General features: G+C 35.8%; 1 protein-coding gene across 2 annotated transcripts in view; it reads right to left on the bottom strand.

The window, feature by feature from the left end:
* Nucleotides 1–1366: 1366 nt before the first annotated feature.
* LOC141543726 (calmodulin) overlaps nt 1367–18425 on the bottom strand; it is a 49401-nt gene continuing 32342 nt past the window's right edge. The window contains exon 2 of one of the 2 annotated variants that reach the window (XM_074269420.1): nt 1367–3364. In XM_074269420.1, the coding sequence (XP_074125521.1) occupies nt 2193–2642 (450 nt within the window). In that variant the 5' untranslated portion in view covers nt 2643–3364 and the 3' untranslated portion in view covers nt 1367–2192. The remainder of the gene's footprint in view (nt 3365–18425) is intronic. The other variant, XM_074269421.1, reaches the window with a different exon arrangement.

Raw genomic sequence — 18425 nt, 5'->3', positions numbered from 1 at the left:
ATTTATATGGATCATCTTAAAGTTACCCATAAAAGCCATTTCCACCTTAAAGCCATTACTGATTTTCAGGGATCAGCCCATGAAAGGGTTGATAACTTGACATACTTATAATAAAATCCTTTTAATTCTCTGTCCAAAGTTTTGCCTCGTTAACCAGGCAAAGCCCAGTTGAAGAATTTTTCTTTCAACACTATATTCTAGTTAGGAATATTTCCCAGTTCTACTACCAGGCAAAAAGGAAAAATCTAATTGATTCAATTCTCACTTAATGTTTCCCTTTCAGAGTTGTTAAAAAAATTGAAAGTAAGAAAGTAAGGGTGTCATGGGAGGACTCTGTCCCCAGCCTTCTTCTATTTTTTTGGGGGGGAGAGGGTTGGTTTGTTTTATCATTAGGTTCAAACACTGACTTAAAACAATTAAGAGCTTTGTAGTCACCTTCATCCCTCCTTCCTTCCTCTCCACTAATTTTTACAGAAGATGAAACTGACCTCAGAGAAGCTAAGTGATTTTTCCCAAACTAATGGAGAGCTAGACCTTGACCCCCCAAATCCTGACTTTCTGGCCTTTCCTGTAGCCATTATACTTCACTGACTCCCTTGAAATATGCTTTCTTTTCCTTGTTTAAATTTCAACTCTGCCACTAATTTGTGATGAGACTCTTGGGCATTCATTTCCCATCTCTGAGTCTCAGTTTCTTCATCCCAAAATGATGTTGGCCCAGCTGACCTTTAAGATTTCTTTCAGCTCTCAACAGTATGATTTAATATTAATGAGTTCCTGGTCTTGTGAATGGAGTACTCTCAGGTGCTTAGAGGCCAAACCCACAGGCATAGAATGTGTTATACAGTTCTCTAATCCATTCATTTTCATCTTATCTCTAAGACAATATTACAAAGAGAGGGTGGGGTAGTGAGTATGAGAGAAAAATTTTAAATGGTTGGTTCCCATTCTACTCTACTTGTCAGCTCTCTAGGAATAATAAATGTGATTTACTTTCTAATTTTTTGATGAAGATTCAGGGACAGCTCGCAGTGAATCCACAATTTATCTGTGTAAGAAACCCCTGATATGGAATTCTTCCACTGTCTTACAGAGATATCTGGGGCCATTGAGTAATTTGCCCAAGACCACACAACTGTATGTATAAAAGACAGGAGATGGACCTATTCTTTCTATTTCCCAAGTTAATGAGAATGATAGTAGCTAACATTTATATAAAGCTTTATGGGGTTTCAACCAAAAAAATACTTCAACCCATCTCATATTTAGTAATCAAAGGAATAATATAAGAAGCTCTAAAGATGAAGTCCTGCTTTAAGATCCTAATAGTTCTCATTCTAAGGAAATCCAGAACAATAAAATCAAATAGGAAAATGAACTTCTCATTTATTTCCTCCAGCTTTCCCCAAAACCCTTTCATTTAAAATGTCCCTCCTCCATCAACAATAATACAGACACATCATTACAACCATCCCAGGATTCTCCCCTCTCCCCCATTGATGTTTTTTCAGGCAGACAGAAGAAGCAACAACAGTTGAAGAGGAGGTCTGCACATAATTACCCAGAGTCCCCACCGTCATCTTCTTTTCCAGCAGGTACCATGTTTCTCCCAGTCTCTAATACCCTCCCTTCCCCATTTGTAGCAGCAGGTGGTCTTCAAGCAAATGAGTTTACTGTTCTCATGGGCTGTAGAAAGGATGCAGGAATTCAGATTTGGGCAGATGTCATTGCTATCTCCTGTATGATGATTTAGCATCCCTTTCAAAGATCATATCCAGAATGGAATAGTTTTTTTTTTTAAAACAATTCTCAATGAGGCACAGAGTTTCCACAGATTTTCTCAGACCTCAATATCTTGTCTTCCAAGAATGATACCATCTCCATTTCAGCTCTTGTGTGTTTAAGTCATTGTAAAAGGATAGTTGACTTTTTGCTGATTGCTGCATGTTGGGTATCCCGGTTTTATTTTGAACAGACAGGAGAGCCCCATGGCAAAATGCATGTGACATTCTGCCAACTTGATAGAGAAAAAAGCAATAACAATGCAGGCGCATGAGGAGAGAATCCAGTGTGGAGGGATGGAGGAGGAATTGTGGTGGTGGACAAAATTTTTGAGACAGCAAGAAAAAACATCTCCCCATCAGAAAGTCAAGAGCACTAAAGAAAGCTATTTGAGTCAGAACTGTGACTCCCTATTTCGACAGAAGCATGCGGACAAATTCCTCATAGTTCACCTGGCCATCGCCATCCACGTCAGCCTCCCGGATCATCTCATCCACTTCGTCATCTGTCAGCTTTTCCCCCAGCTTGGTCATCACATGCCTCAGCTCAGCGGCGCTGACGAAGCCGTTGCCATCCTTGTCAAACACCCGGAAAGCCTCGCGGATCTCCTCCTCGCTGTCGGTGTCCTTCATCTTCCTGGCCATCATGCCCAAGAACTCGGGGAAATCGATGGTCCCGTTCCCATCAGCATCAACCTCTCCGATCATGTCCTGCAGCTCAGCCTCCGTGGGGTTCTGCCCCAGAGACCTCATGACAGTTCCCAATTCCTTAGTCGTGATGCAGCCGTCGGAGTCCTTATCAAAAAGGCTAAAGGCTTCCTTGAATTCAGCAATCTGCTCCTCTGAGAACTGGTCGGCCATCCTACCACTGGGCAAGCGGTCCACGAGGTGACTCCTGTTTGTCCAAGCCCTAATGTCTAGACTGGTCCCTGGCCACGGCCTGTGCTCACTCCCCAAGCTCTTGGGAATGAATGGAGCACCAACCTGACTGTCTGGTTTTCTAGCCCTTGCATGAAGTTCTGGCACTTGCCGGATTCTACCTCACCATTGGTTTAGCTCAGATCAGGGCAGTCACTCAGAGACTCCACCACCCTTTGTGGTTGCCTGGGGGAGAAGATCCTGTTTAGACAAGAGTCATAGAGCTGAAACAAAGTTTGTCTGCTAAGCGAACTGCCAACACCCTCTGTATGTAAAAAAGCAGTCAAATTTCCACCTCAGAAAGAGGTAGGAGCCACTAATAACACCTTTTATTTGGGTCACGCCTCTTCCTGAAAGAACTTCAGAAACCTTTGCAGACCTGTCTCCATCCATGAGAATTTCTGAGCCAATTCTCTTCCTTTTCGAGATGGAGCCATTGGTCACTAGAGCCAGATCCCCTTCAAAGTAATCTGGACACGGGATAACTGAATGATGAAATTCCGAATCTTTCCAACAAAGTGGCAACCCTAGTCTTATTTAGTCTCCATTCTTTTCCTTGGGCCCGTGAGGATATTAGTTAAGTACTCTCTTAGTCATGGAAGGGAAGATTACTCTCCCAATATTCTTCCTTCTCTCCTGAACTTAAAAAAGTATATATAGGGAATCTGGTATTTAAAAGAAGAAAACAGAATTATTTTCCCATTATTCTAGGTCATCAGGATAAATGCCATGGATTATATAGATTTCAATATAGATTGTATAGGTTTCAATACTTCATGATATTTTAGTCAATCTAGTAGAAAAATAGACTGCTAAATAGTTCTCTTTCTCTTCCGTACCGGATTTGGTCCTAAAGTGGATTTCCAGAGAAGATAAGAAAAAAGGGTTTTGGGGATAGATAAGAAGTAGAAAGAAAATAGATAAGGATAAGAAAAAAGGATTTCTGGAATAGATAAGAAAAAAGGTCCACACATACTAAGTTTTTCAATTCCTAGAGCTGGAATTTGTGATCAACTGGACTTGACTCTTCATCAATGAAACGATTCAAGGCAATTCCAATAGACTTGGGTTGGAAAGAGCCATCCGCATCCAGAGAGAGAACTATGAAGACTGAAAGTGGATTAAAGCACAGTATTTTCACCTTTTTGTTGTTGTTATTTGCTTGTTTTTTTCTTTCTCATTTTATTTTCTTTTTCGATATGATTTTTCTTGTGTAGGATGACAAATATGGAAATATGTTCAGAATAATTGCACATGTTTACCCTATGTTGGATTGCTTGCTCTCTTGGTGAGGGAAGAAAGGGGAGAGAGGGGAAAAATTTGGAGCACAAGGTTTTACAAAGATGAATGTTTAAAACTATCTTCACATATATTTGGAAAAAAAGTACTATTTAAAAAAATACCAAACAAAATGAACTTTAAAGGAATTATATACATACCCACACACACATTTGACACTTATATTTTGGCATAATCAGCTTCCTTTTTAATCCTATATATTTTATTTTATGCATTTAAAAACATTATTCTGAAGAGTCATTAGGCTATACCAGACTTACATAAAAAAAGAATGTTTGTTCTACAGAACTGATTGTTAGCCATTAGGACCTTTTTCACTGTCAGACTTGTCCTTATGTTTAGTTCCTCTTAGGTACTTTGCAACTTAGATATGCTAATACCAGGTGCCTAGGTTATTATCTCATGATTTGAACATTGAGGTTTCCCCTAGGTGTGGTCTTTTTTGTAACAGAATTTGGAAAGTTTTATTTCCTCTACTCCTTTTTAATAGCTTTGTATTTTATCAAATATATGCAAAAATAGTTTTCAACATTTACCTTTGCAAAATCTTGTATTTCAACTTTTTCTCCCTCCCTCTCTCCACCCCCTCCCACAGACAGCAAGCAAGCTAATATAGGTTAAATATGTGCAATTCTTCTAAACATATTTCCATATTTATCATGCTGCACAAAAAAAAAGTTAGATCAAAAGATGAAAGAAATAAAAAATAATGAGAAAAAAAATGCAAGCAACAACAACAACAAAAGGTGAAAAAACTGTTGTGATCTACATTCAGTCCCCAAGGGCTTCTCTCTGGATGCAGGTGGCTCTCTCCATCACAAAAACATTGGAATTGGCCTAAATCATCTCATTATTGAAATCAAGTACATTGCAGTTGAACATCACAAAATCTTGTTGATATGTACAGTGTTCTCTTGGTTCTAATCACTTCATTTAACAAAAGTTAATGTCGTCTTTTCATCTTTTTTTGAAATCAGTCTGCTCATTCGTCATTTCTTAGAGGACAATAATATTCCATTACCTTCATATTTGGGCATGTTTTAAAACAAAAATTCAAAAGAAGGTAACTCTCCCACTTATATTACAACACATTAAAAATATGTCTATGGTACGCCAAAATGTTCTGGTGTATTGGGAAATGACTGGAAATATGGATTTAAATTTAACCTTCTACTTACCTGGAGTTCTTTCCTCTCACAATTCCCCTCCAAAAAGGCCCCGAACTCCAACCCTCTGACTACTTATTTCCTTTTTTCATGGAAAATCCCAGAGTGTTGGGGACTTTCGCTGATATAAACAATAGATATTTTCATCTTCACAAAATTGACTAAAATTATAGTGAATAAAAGACCCCGAGGTATTGTTGATTGATTATTACAGAAACAAACCCAAATTGATTCAATAGAGCAAAATGCTGCTTTAAATACTCTCCTCCATAAGCATCTCCTAAGAACACATCAAAATGATACAAAGAACAGGGTGGACTTGGACTAGGGGAATCCTTTCTCTATCACATGACCTGAGTGGCCTTGGGCAAATTGATGTAAAATAAGAGATTAGACTAATGACCTTTCAGGTCCTATGTAGTTCTACATCTCTGATCCTATTCTTCGGATGGAGCCTGAGCTACTGGAAGCCTGGCATTCAGGGCATATTATAAAAGGCCCCCAGAAACAGAAATCTGGTCCTGCTGCATTTTTGTCTCATTTTTAAAATAAAAACCCTGAAGCTAAAAAGCCTTGAAGTGATTTATTTTTCTCCTAGGAGACTGGAGTTAGGAAGCTAAGATCATATATAGGGAAAAGAACTTGAGGGAAAAGACTTAAATGCTTTCCATCTATTCCTACCACCAAAGGAAAAAAAAGATGGTGTTAAGCATGTGCCATTTACCATGTTCCATGTACCTATCTTTCCCACTTTTATTCAGCATATAATATATTTATGAATTTGTCTTAGTAACACACCATGAATGACATGAGGAAAGGGACAGGGATAGTTTCCCCTCTCTTGTTTCATTAATAATGATAATAATAGACATTTATATAGCATCTTGAGGCAACTAGGTGGTATAGTGGATAGAACTCTGGGCCTAAAATCAGGAAAACCTGAATTCAAATTTAGCTTCAAACAGGAGCTATGTGATCTTGAGCAAGTCAGTTAACCTCTCTTTGCCAGGGAGGTAGCGAGGTGGCTCAGTGAATAGAACACTGGACCCGTAATCGGGAAAACTAATTCAAATCCAGCTTCAGACATTAATTGTGTGATCTTGGGCAAGTCACTTAATCTGTTTGACTTAATCCATTAAGAAAAGGAAATGAAAAGCCATTTTAGTATCTTTGCCCAAAAAAACTCCATGAACATTACAATTCAATAAGAGTCAGATATGATTGACCAACAAACAATCTGAAACACCTTAATTTTTATAAAACAATTCCTACAAATTATCTCATTTTACTCTCAAGACTCAGTGAAAGTAAACCAGACATTATTATGACCATTTTACAGCTAAAGAAGTCATTATACAGCTCAGAGTAGTTAAGCCCATGATGACAGTAAACCTTAAAAGTCTTCTTGACTATAAGTTCCTTATCAACCAGTTAAGCCACTTGCCCTTCCAGATATGTATTTGGTCACCCTCTCCTTGCCTCACTAACATTATGTATGCACAGGCTGATATATGCACATTTATTTATTATGCACATATATAATTGGACCTTACCTTCTTTTCATGACTACCTTCCTGGTAAGAAATTTATCAATAGGAATGAGGAAATCTCACTTCCTCATGACATGCAACAGATATCTGGGAAATGCACTAGAGAGTCACAGTATTTGTTCCAGGAAATAATAATTTAGGTAAGTGGAAGCCTATTCCTTCAGAAGCTTATAATTGAAGGTGAAAAATACTTATGCTTTAAGGATTCAGGATTTCAAAAACAGCACAAAAAAATTAAACAAATATATGTGGACCATTAAAAGACTATAGTCTGTCTACTTTTACACAGTAAATATTTCCCTTTCTGGTTTGTTTCGTGGTCAAATATGCAGCTTTTCCAACTTTTGTACAAGAAGAAGAAAGTAAATAAATAAGAAACTTCTTTGTTTCAGTTGAGGCAGCTAGATGACATAGTGGATGGAGTATTCACTAGGCTTAGAAGCAAAAAGAACTGAGTTCAAATCCAGTTTTAAACTCTTATTGTTATATAACTCTGGGCAAATCACTTAACCTCTATTTGTGCTGTTCAAATGAGAGTAAAGCTTTTGACACAATTTCTGGCACATAGTAGGTGCCATATATTAAATACATTCTCCATTTTTTTTAGCCTTCTAGGTTCCTAACCTCAGCATTATCATCAATTCTTCATTCTTTCTCCTTCCATATATCTAATCAACTGCCAGATCTTTCCATTTCTACCTCTGCAACATTTTTTCTTATGCAAATCTTTCTTTTTTCTCACATAGCCACCAAATTAGTTCATTCCCTCATTATTTCTTGATTGGACTACTGCAGTAGCTCCTTAGTTGGTTCTGCCTAACTTAAGTCTTTCCTTATTCCAATTCATCTCCCACACAGTTGCCATGATGATTTTCCAAGAGCACAGCTTTATCATTCTACTACTCAGTAAACTTTAATAGTTACCTGTTAGCCTCTGCGATAACATATATACACTTGTTAGGCTTTTAAAGCCCCTCAAAACTTAACCCTAACCTACTTTAAAAATCTCATTATACATTATTCCCCTTCCTACACAGTAGATATAGTATGGCCAACTGTACTTTTCTCACATGTAAAATGTACAGCTCCCATTTCCATATCTTTACTTTGGCCATCCCCAATGCCTATATTGCATTCTCTCTTCATTTCTACCTCATAGAATCCTTAATTTCCTTCAAGGTACAACTATAAGCATCATTTCCTACACCATTTGCTCCTAAACCAACATTTACTCCTAAACCAATTGTTGGTGGCCTCCCTTATCATTTACCTAATAATTGACTCTCATTTTTTAGTATTTATTTTGTATGTATTTGTTCTGTATACTTATATTTGAATATATCATCTCTGAGAGAATGTAAGCTCTTTGAGAAAAAGGATTGTTTATTTTTTAAAATTAAAAAAAAATTTGTCTTTATATCCCTAGTGTTTTTACATAAAGAGGCATTTAAATATTTGTTGGTTGATTAAAGAAAAGAAAAATTTTTAGATGATTGGTTCATATTTAGATATGTGAGGAGGGTCTAAAATTGACATTGGAACATTGGGAGAACTATTTCCAAGTCCCATTTCTAGTTCTGCATTCTGGGAGAGAAATTTGAAGGAAGAGTTAAATTAAGAAGGATTAAGGAATGTTCAAGTAGACAGTAATTGAAAAGCCAAAACAAATAAGACAAGGTAAGTTGAAGTAATGGGTAAAGCTAATCAGTAGAATGGATTAAGAGGTGGGGAAAGCTGGTAAAACTGTTCAGTTGTCGGTAAAGGATAAGGTAATTTGAAACTATGGTGTTATGGAGACTAAAGAAAGGAAACTGGTTATGGTTGTCAAGTTAGAAGCAATAAATTTTTATCAATTTTAAGAAGGTTTTTAGTAGGTTACAGATTACCAAAAAAAAAAAAATCTGTCTTAATGTTTGTTTTTTTTCTTTTCCTATCTTTTTCTATTTTGTTTCTTCTTATTTTGTATTTAAGTTTGAAATAAATAAATACATTGAAGAAATAAACTGCAACTAAGAAAACCTACAAGGAAGCAAAGAAAAGATAGACAGTTATGTACATAAAATCTTCTACTATTATATATGCTTTCCTGAAATGGAAATTCATTGTTACAAATTTTGAATCCTCCCTGATGTTCTTCTGGGCACATGAGAATATATATTTTTTTCTTATTCTGTCTTTCTATATTTTTTCCCCTTATTTTGCATTTAAGATTTAAATAAATAAATACATTTAATAAAACTCTGCAAATATGCCTACAGAGACTACAGGGTGGGGGGGGGGAGGAATCATTTTGTATTATGAAGGGAGAAACCAAACCAAAATAAATGAACAAAGATTAAACATAGTCAAGAAGTCCATAAACCTGGATACCAGTTAGCACCCAACCAAGAGAGAAGGGTGTGAGGAACTAAAGAGGAAGAGAGAATTTCTAAGTAGCTTTTTGGCCCTTCTTAACAGATAACTAATCAGATTCAATGTTCACATTTTCATATATTTCTTGGATAATATCCTATTATAATAATTATTTCATTCCATGTAGTTTTCTTTGCAACTTTAGGGACTTTATTTTTAGATGAAAAGTTAGGCATATTTATAAATAGACATCAGCTGCTGAAAGGAGTGAAGTTAACAGGAAATTTGTTTCCACTTTTTCATATGACTGTGCCCCTTATTAACTGACACCCTTAGAGGTTCAGTTGTGTACTGTAATGTCTTATTAAAGAAAAAAAAGAAGTTAGGGATATAATCATAATCTCTCCAAGCTTCTAGATAGCAAAATTCTTAACATTTATGCAAAGGTTAAATTCTCTGACATAATTTATATTTATCTGTAATTGATCCCTGGCCTCTTTTTGATTATGACAAAATTTGGGTAACTGGAAATATTTGGATAGTAGGGGGAAAATGTGTTGGAGAGGAAATTGGGTAAAGAATAGACCTTTTCTCAGTTTTTTCCTCAGTCTTTGAATAAGTTGCATTAGTCTGAATTGCATTAGCTCAAAGATGTATAGCTGATAGATCACCCCAGTATTTCACTTCTCTTCCACAGCTCAGTCCTCCCACCTTTTACTTCTTTCAAAGCTTGCCAATATGTTACTAAGTTCTTTGTGACTCAACTGGGTGTGATCCTTAGTCCTTCACCTCCTCTTGCTTACTTTCAAAATATCTATCTGGTACCGAGATAGTTCCTTTCATGTAAGTTCCTCAGGGAAGTCTCCTGTACAATGGTTTTGCTTGATTCAAAAAAGGATATATAGTCTATTCAAACTCAGTTTTGATTGAGTGATTCAATCTAAAAGTGTTTTTGCCTAGCAAAGGTTGTTACTTTTAAGTGGGGCAGGATAATCAATGGATCCCAACTATTTCAACTACAAGTGGAAGCTAGCAGCCTTTGCTAATCAGTCTCTTATTTAAAGATTCCTATTACCTCTGTTGCTTCCATTGTCTTTGACCAAGCCAGTTTTTCTTGTTTCATCAGCTACCAAATTTTTCAGGCTCCCCAAAGAGATCTCTTTATTCTTTAAAACTTTGTGATCTCTAGCTAAACTTCAAAATTTCTGCCTGGCAAGATCTGTATAATTATTAACATTAAGTTTCTGTCATTGCATCCTATGACTCACTGAGTTTAACAGTAGTTGTAAGTTATTGAGTCCTGTTGTATTTCTGTCAATGTGTGCTGCTGAGTCTACTGGGCTTTTCTTTTATGTAATGAAATAAATGCCTTTCTCATATCTGATTTGGCATTGAGTATCTTTCTTCTTCCCCCTTAGAGGGGAAATTCTAGGCATTACCTCAAACTTAAGCTTGACGTCATTTTTCTGGGGTGTAATAAGGTGGTGGTGGAAGTGGAACAAATAAAGGAGTGTGAGAAACAGGTCCTGACCCTTCTTTAATTTGTTCAGGATACCCCAATAGTGAACCTATTTGGGTCCAAAGCAAAAGAGTCCCTTAGACAGGGAGCAATATCCTAGGCTTCCTTAAACTCAGGAGTGACTTAATAATTGTTAGATTATATCCACTAAGCTATATACACAGTTGTAGTTCTTGTAGTTAAGAAGAAATAGTAGCTGTTGAAATACTCACCATTTAGTACAAATCAACATCCATGAAAGGAGCCAAAAACAAACCCTCTAATGTCAAATGTTTATATGCAAATAAATACCCAAAGTTTAGGCAACAAGCTATAAGAATTGGAGATCTTTATACAAGGAGACAAATTTGACTTCATTGATGAAATCCATGATCTCACTTATAAGACTCTGAATGAGTATACATTATTCAAAAGAAACAGGATAGATAAAGAAAACAATAGCAGTGACTTCTTAATTTGCCTTAATGATAATTTCATCCTTAAAAATATGGAGGAACCAATATGAAAAAATTCCAAAATGAATGTAATAGTGAGAGACTGAATAAATAGAAACCCTGGGGAAAAAGCTGTAATGAAAGAGTGGAAAGCAGGTATAGACTATTGTATAATCTGGATTTAGGGAAAGCCAATCTCAATGGTAAGAACCCATCAGTTAAAATTTTATTAAGTTAATCAGGAATGAACAGGAAAGTTTGAATAATTAAATCCTACATATACAAAGAGAATTCAAATGAGAGAAAAGGTGAAAAAAATCTAGAGAAATTAATGTTTAAAAATAGGGAACAAACCAAACAATTTGTTTTTAGAGCATGTTTACAGGTGATGAAACAAGGTCAAGTAATAGAAGATCTAAAATGAGTCTGATATGGTTCTATTTTAGGATTGGTCCTGGATTTCAGATTGTGTGGTTACTGGTAAGGAAAACTTAAGAGAACAAAAATGTTTTTATTTTTTGTTTTTAAACTACACGAGTAGTGATAAGAGTATCTAGAAGGGACAAACTTCTGACTGGGGAGAATGGGATGCTAATCATTGATATCAAAGAATACAGTGATAATTTCTTCTTTTACCTCTTTGTTCTTTTTCAAGGAGGACAATATTCACCTTGGAAGTGATGGAACAAAAATGATAAACACGGATTTAATATCCAAGAAAACTAAGGAGATAATTTAAAAAAAAAAAAAAAAAAGCATTAATTTATTTTCTCTGAATCCAGGTTACCTAACCTGGGGCCTAAAGGAGCCAGGTGAAATGATGGCTAAAAACCAGTTATAGTAATAGGAGAAAGACTGTGAAATAGAAGAGTTTACACAGGACTGGAGTAGGGCAAATGGTTCAATTTTCAAAAACACAAAAAAGGAGAAAAAAAAAGAAAATGAGAAACAAAGGAAGAAAAAGAAAGGAAGGAAGGAATAAAGAAGGAAAAAGAAATTGGACAGAACTTACATTGTTAACTAGTGAATTTGATTTCAGTTACGTGGAAAGTTTTAGAACCGATTCTTAAAGAGATAGTGATTATATAGAAAAGGCAGTGATTCCAAAGTGCTAGCATGACTTCATCAAAGAAAGGTTAAACTATATTAACCTATTTTCTTTTTGTAGGTAGAGTAATTGAATTGGCAAATCAGTTTAGTGTGCTGTTGATATGGTTTATCTAAATTTTAGTTAATCATTTAATAAAGTATCTTCTGCTAGTCTTGTGGAAAAGATGGAGAGATGTATAGAAGATAGTGGTATAATTACAAGAATTTGGAACTGATTAGGTGGCTGACCTTCATGGTCAATGCTAGCTTGGCAAGAGATCTTCTATGGATTATCCCAGGGATGTATATTTGGTCCTGTGCTTTTTTCTTTTCTTTTCTTTTTTCCATTTATTTAAACAAAATACAAAATAAGAAAAAACAAAATAGAAAAAGAAAGCTAGAAAAAGAAAATTAAATTAAACAAAACAAAACAAAAAACATTGTCCTGTGCCCAGGAGAACATCAGAGAAGATTCAAAATATGTAACAATAAATTTCTCTTTCAAGAAAACAAATATAATAATAGTAGAGGTGAAATATTCATGACTGTCCATCTTTTTTTTTTTTTTTTTGCTTCCTTGTAGGTTGTTTCTTTTTTCTATGCTGTTAACTTTTTATTTTATTCTTTTATCCCCCCTTTCATTCCCTTCACCTCCTTCATCTTTTTCTTCTTTTCAATAGCTTTAAAAATGATTTGGATAAAGGCATTTTCAGGAATGGTCAAAATCAAGAGCTCACATATCAAAGAAAAAAATATATAGTAAGCATCAATAAAGAAGTAGTTCAAATACCAAGGAGATACAGTAAAGATCACAAAAGACCTGGAAACATTGACTTTAAATAAGAGCAGATCTCAAAATACAATATTATAAAAGACAAAAGAAATAGTCTTATAAGCAACAATAATTTACCCTAAAAAGTTGTATAAAGGCCCCTTTAATAGGACTTTTCTAGGCATTTCTAATAAAAAGACCAGAACTGATTAGAAGCTTTGAAATGTGAAAACATAAGTCAAAAGAAACCTAGAAAGATAAATTTATTTGAGGTATCAGAAGGAGCTGTATGATGATGAAATACTAAAATATTCCTTCCCCAATTACTTTTTTCTATTAACAAGAATTTATTTTATTTCCTTTTGTCTTCTCCATTATCATGTGTTTAAAAAAAAATAAAAAAATACAAATAAACCAAAACAACAAATACATAGTCAAATAGAATAAATTTCCATAATAGCTATGCCAAAAATTGTATGTCTTATTGTTTGCTTTACATCCATCATTTCTGTATCAGGAGATGCTAGTATGCTTCATTTTTTGTTTCCTCAATTTATGATTTGTCACTTAACTGATCAGTTATTGTTTAGTGGGATTCAGAATGGAAGGACATAGTAAACACCAAAGGATTTGGAAGCAAAGGTTTATTACTCAGTATACATACGGCCCCCTGTACCCAGTTCAGTCTTACTGAACAAGCATGCAAGTAGCCCTAGGGACATAGTAGTCTTCCTGACTCCAGACCTGGCACTCTAACTGCCCTAAATAGGGGAGATTAGCCATGTTAAAATGAGTGTCTGGAGAGAGACACACACTTATGTAGTTAGGGAAAAATCTATTCCTTATTCACATAATCTTAGTTTGAAAAGTTTCATTGTTGGCATCTTTTGGCAGCACATCAGCATAAACAGCAATTACAATTTATGAGAAAAAAAAGTTCCCTCATTTCATATTATTCAAGTATCCAACTGAATTTTTTTTGTTTTAATAATTCAGCCCCCCATTTAAATTAGAACAAAGTTCAAAGACTTGTGAGCCTTTTTTTATTTGCCTCCATGAAAACCAATGCCTAAATAAACCTTTTTTTTTTTTTTTTTTTGGCTAAATAGTATTGTATTTTTTCTAATTATAAGAAAAGCTGGTTTTCAATATAATTTTTTTAATTAAGATTTTGAGTTCCAAATTTTTCTCCTTCCCTTCCTCTATAACCCTGTTTTCAAGACGACAAGCAATCTGATATAGGTAATGTAATATATTTGTGATCTTGTTAGACACATTTTCACATTAGTCATGTGAAAAAAGAAAAACCATAGGGAAACCCTCCTCCCCAAAAGTGAATATGCTTTGATCTGCATTCCGACTCCATAGTTCTTTCTCTGTATGTGAATAGTATTTTTCATCATAAGTCTTTTGGAATTGTCTTAAGTCATTTTATTGCTGAGAAGAGCTGTCTATCATAGTTGATTATCATACAATGTTGCTGTTACTATGTAAAATGTTCTTCTGGTTCTGTTCGCTTCATTCAGCATCAGTTCACATCTAAGTCTTTCCAAGTGTTTTCTGAAATCTGCCTGCTCATCATTTCTTATAGTAGTATTCCATTATATCATAGTCACAACTTGCTCAGCCATTCCCCAACTGAAGGGCATTCCCTCAGTTTCCAATGCTTTGCCATCACAAAAAGAGCTCAGGTGAGTTTTGTAATAGTAAAGATGACCCTGTGGTCTTTGATAGTGGTCAGGATCCCTTCTTTTAGTCTGATAAGTTGGCTGGCAAGCAAGAATAATAATGTTATAAGCTTTGTCCTCTGCCTGGGTTACCCCTCCCTTGCGGTTGTGCCTTGTGTAATGGAAGAGACCAGGAGAAGGTTTTCCAGAAGGAGCAGAAGGATAATGCTGACAGACCAGGAAAAAACACAGAGAACCAGTAGAATACATGATGATGTCTTTGTTGGTGTACATTGGTCTTTGAAGTGACCAGAGACATCATTATAATTTCCTACTAATACTACCCCTTACCCAGGACCCAATATTCCTTTTCTATCAATTTACAGGGGCTATCATCCTCTTCCATAACACAGACTTCATTCTCTGTTCCCAGGGCATTATTTCTGTGAGGACTCACTTATTGTGAGACTCACCTACTAAAGCAGCTCTCCTTGTTCTAAGGAGTGAATTTCTATGGTGGAATTTGTCTGAGCTGTAAATTGCGTGATTCTTTTCAGTTCATGGTTGAGTAATCTCAATGTCAGAGAAAGTCGGTAAGGGAGACCATGATGAAGGGATGGTTCTCTAGGGTAACTACCAAAAAATGACTATTGGGGAAGAAGGCATCTAGAATAGTGTCTACAAGGACAGTTTAAATAGAAGTAACTGCACAGAACATCATCATCCTTAGACCTTAGATTAAGATGGGAATAAAACAATGTATCTGGGGATGGCTGTAATGAGACAGGTCTCAACATGAGTTCCTGGAAACAGAGTTTGTCATGCTGATAGTGAGTCCTGAGGAGTCTCGCCAAGGAGGATTGTCCATTTTAGGGGAAGGAGATATTTGAGGAGAAGATAGCATCAGGAGGCAATCAAGCCAACTGGCAAGGAGGTTTCTCTTACTTCTTCAGTCTTTCCATGGTTCCCACAACTTGAGGATGGCAAAGTCTCAGAGATCCAGTGGATGAATTGCTCTTGCACCCATCCCTGATTAGTGGCTGAATGTGCTAAGTGTGATTCCATTGTCAGCAAAGATTGGAGAAAGCCTGCTTGGAAGTAGCTACTGTATTTAAGCACCTGTATAGGTGACTTGGAACTACTAACTTCTAGTTCTAAGGTCCCAGTCCCTGAGAAGAGAAGAACTGTTGTGGTTTCCCAGTACCTCTCTCTAAAATGCCATATCAGTCAACCAACCAGGTCAACTCCATTCCTGGTACCATTTTGTTTGGTAGAAGTTCAGATTGATTGATCAATGGGATAGATGGGTGTGCCCTGAGTCTCAAAATTTTCATAACTAGGATATATTGGCAGCAAAAAAAGTAAACAGAATTTTATAAAAGACCTAAACAAGATCTTTGTGTGAGGGGCTTTATGGGTTGGTGCCCCATTAGGACTGGCTCATACCTACCTGGAACAATCAGTAAAGGGAAAATGTAATCAGCCACACGTGGAGAATTTTGACTGCCACAGGAAACTGAGAAAGCTACAGCACAATAAGTGAGTCTCTATTTTAGGCAAATATTCATTACCAGAAAGAAAAATACCAAGCCTGACCTGACCCACAGCTACTCAATTCTAAAGACTTTCAAGTTTGTTTTTCTTTATAATATTTTTGTTAGGTATAAATTATTCTCTTTTTTCTGCATTCTGTATACTTTCTTTGGGAAGGGGCCTTTCTAATGGGCAGAAACTTGAATCTATGATCTTCCTAGTTTCCTCTGAAACTGTCCATTTTATAATTCTTATGATGGAATAATATCCCATTATACTCATATACCATAATTTGTTTCTCTAACAATGGGTATTGAGGGAGTTAAATAAGAAAAATATCACTCTTAGCTGAAGTAGAAAAAAGGAGGCTCAAGCATATACAATTTGGTGTGAGGAAATATTATGATAAATTTAATAGTTTAGCTAGAAAAAAAGTGAGTGGATAGTTGTTAATAAAGATTATGATTCCAGGGAGAGAAAGCCACAAGCTATTAAAACTTTTTGATCCTGAAGGATCCCAAAAGGGGAGGAGGGAAGAACTAGGATCTGAGGGTGTGCCTTAAATTGCTTCTTAGACAATGGGGGAATGGCTAAACAAGTTGTGATATATGAATGTAATTTTAATAATATTGAACTACAATAAGTAATGAAAGTTGATTTCAAAGAATCCTTGGAATTGATAAATTGATACAGAAATTCCAGTAGACTTGGGATTAAAATGCACATCCAGAGAGACTGAATGTGGATTGAAGCATAGTATTTTCACTTTTTTTGTTGTTGGTATGTTTTTTTTTCTCTTGCCTTTTCCCCTTTTGTTCTGATTTTTCTTATACAACATGATGAATATGGAAATATCTTTAAAAAGAATTGCACATATTTAACCTATATCAGATTTCTTGCTGTCTTGAGGAGGAAGGAATTAAGGGAGGAAAGGGGAAAAATTTGGAACACAAAGTTTTACAAAAATGAATGTTGAACAAGACGACTATATAAATATGTATACATATATTGTATTTAGCATATGCTTTAACATGTTTAACATGTATGGGACTACCTGCCATTTAGGGGAGAGGGTGAAGGGAAGGAGGGGAAAAATTGGAACAGAAATGTTTGCAAGGGTCTTTGTTGAAAAATTACCCACCCACATGTTTTGTCAATAAAATGCTATAATAATAATAAAAAAAATGAATGTTGAAAACTACCTTTACATGTATTTGGAAAAAATTAAGTACTATTAAAAAGATAATTTGATGCAGAGTAAACTTAGGTAACTTAGGTAACCATTTATACAAGGATAATAATAAATGTAAATGCATATGTTGCATGTAAATATAACATGTATGCTCTTGTACTGTCTCAGAGTTGGGCTTGCTTTATCTCTTCTTGGGGTTAGGGTAACCTGAAGGGTTTGTAAGTATTTTCTCTGCTGCTATTACCTCAAGCCTCAACTGGCTGTCTTCCCTCTATTTCTTGACTCCAGTTTATTTAACCACTTAATCCATAATAGATTTTGAAAAGGTCTATTTACTTCAGAGATTTAACAAAAACAAATGTATAAAACTTCCTCTTAATACTTTAGGATATACTTTCCCCTACACCACCCTAGTCTAATTACTGCATAAAAATTAACCCTCTAATGTTAATGTGTAGATGCAACAAAACTCCTAGATGAACCTGGATTTCAATCACCACTTGGCTGGGATCCTGAAGGTTACTCCCAAAAGTCACTCCTTTTTCCTCAAGGCATCAAGGTTGAATCCAAACTTTAAGGTTCATGTGACTCTTTCTCTCATGGTCAGAAACTCAACTCCCTGCACCTAAGATGGAAATAAAGGATTGAAAAGGTCAAGGACAGAGGTTTAATTCTTGAGTCAAAAGCCCTCAGAGAAAGAAAAGGCCCTTAGATCATGGTCTTTCACTGAACACTGAGAGAGGAATCATTGAGAGAAGGGAGAAGAGGCAAAGAGAAAGAAACTGAAGCAAAATTGTTGCAGCTAAAGCTGATAGGCTTTTGAAATGCTTAGAGAGCCTCTCCTCCATCACAGAAGGAGCCAGAATGTGTGCCCTAGACTCAGCCTAGAGTCTCTTCCAGGCTTTTCATGTCATCATAATCTCTAGGAAGCCATTTCTTCCAGTCTTCTATGTGGAGAGGTTGCATTGGCTGAGCAAATTGATAGGGTCTACACATGTGCCAAACAAACCAAACCAAATATAAAGAACAACAACTTAGAATGACATAAGAGCTTCAACAAGACTATATAGTCTCCCCAGTAACCAGTGTATATGCACCTAAATTACCCCTACGTCCTGAGGGTGAGAGTTCTGAATTATGACCAAGTAGTTGT

The sequence above is a fragment of the Sminthopsis crassicaudata genome, chromosome 5 (genome assembly GCF_048593235.1).
Source record: "Sminthopsis crassicaudata isolate SCR6 chromosome 5, ASM4859323v1, whole genome shotgun sequence".
Classification (NCBI taxonomy): Eukaryota; Metazoa; Chordata; class Mammalia; order Dasyuromorphia; family Dasyuridae; genus Sminthopsis; species Sminthopsis crassicaudata.
The sequence above is the reverse complement of the archived record's forward strand: the minus strand, read 5'-3'. Positions and strand labels throughout refer to the sequence as shown.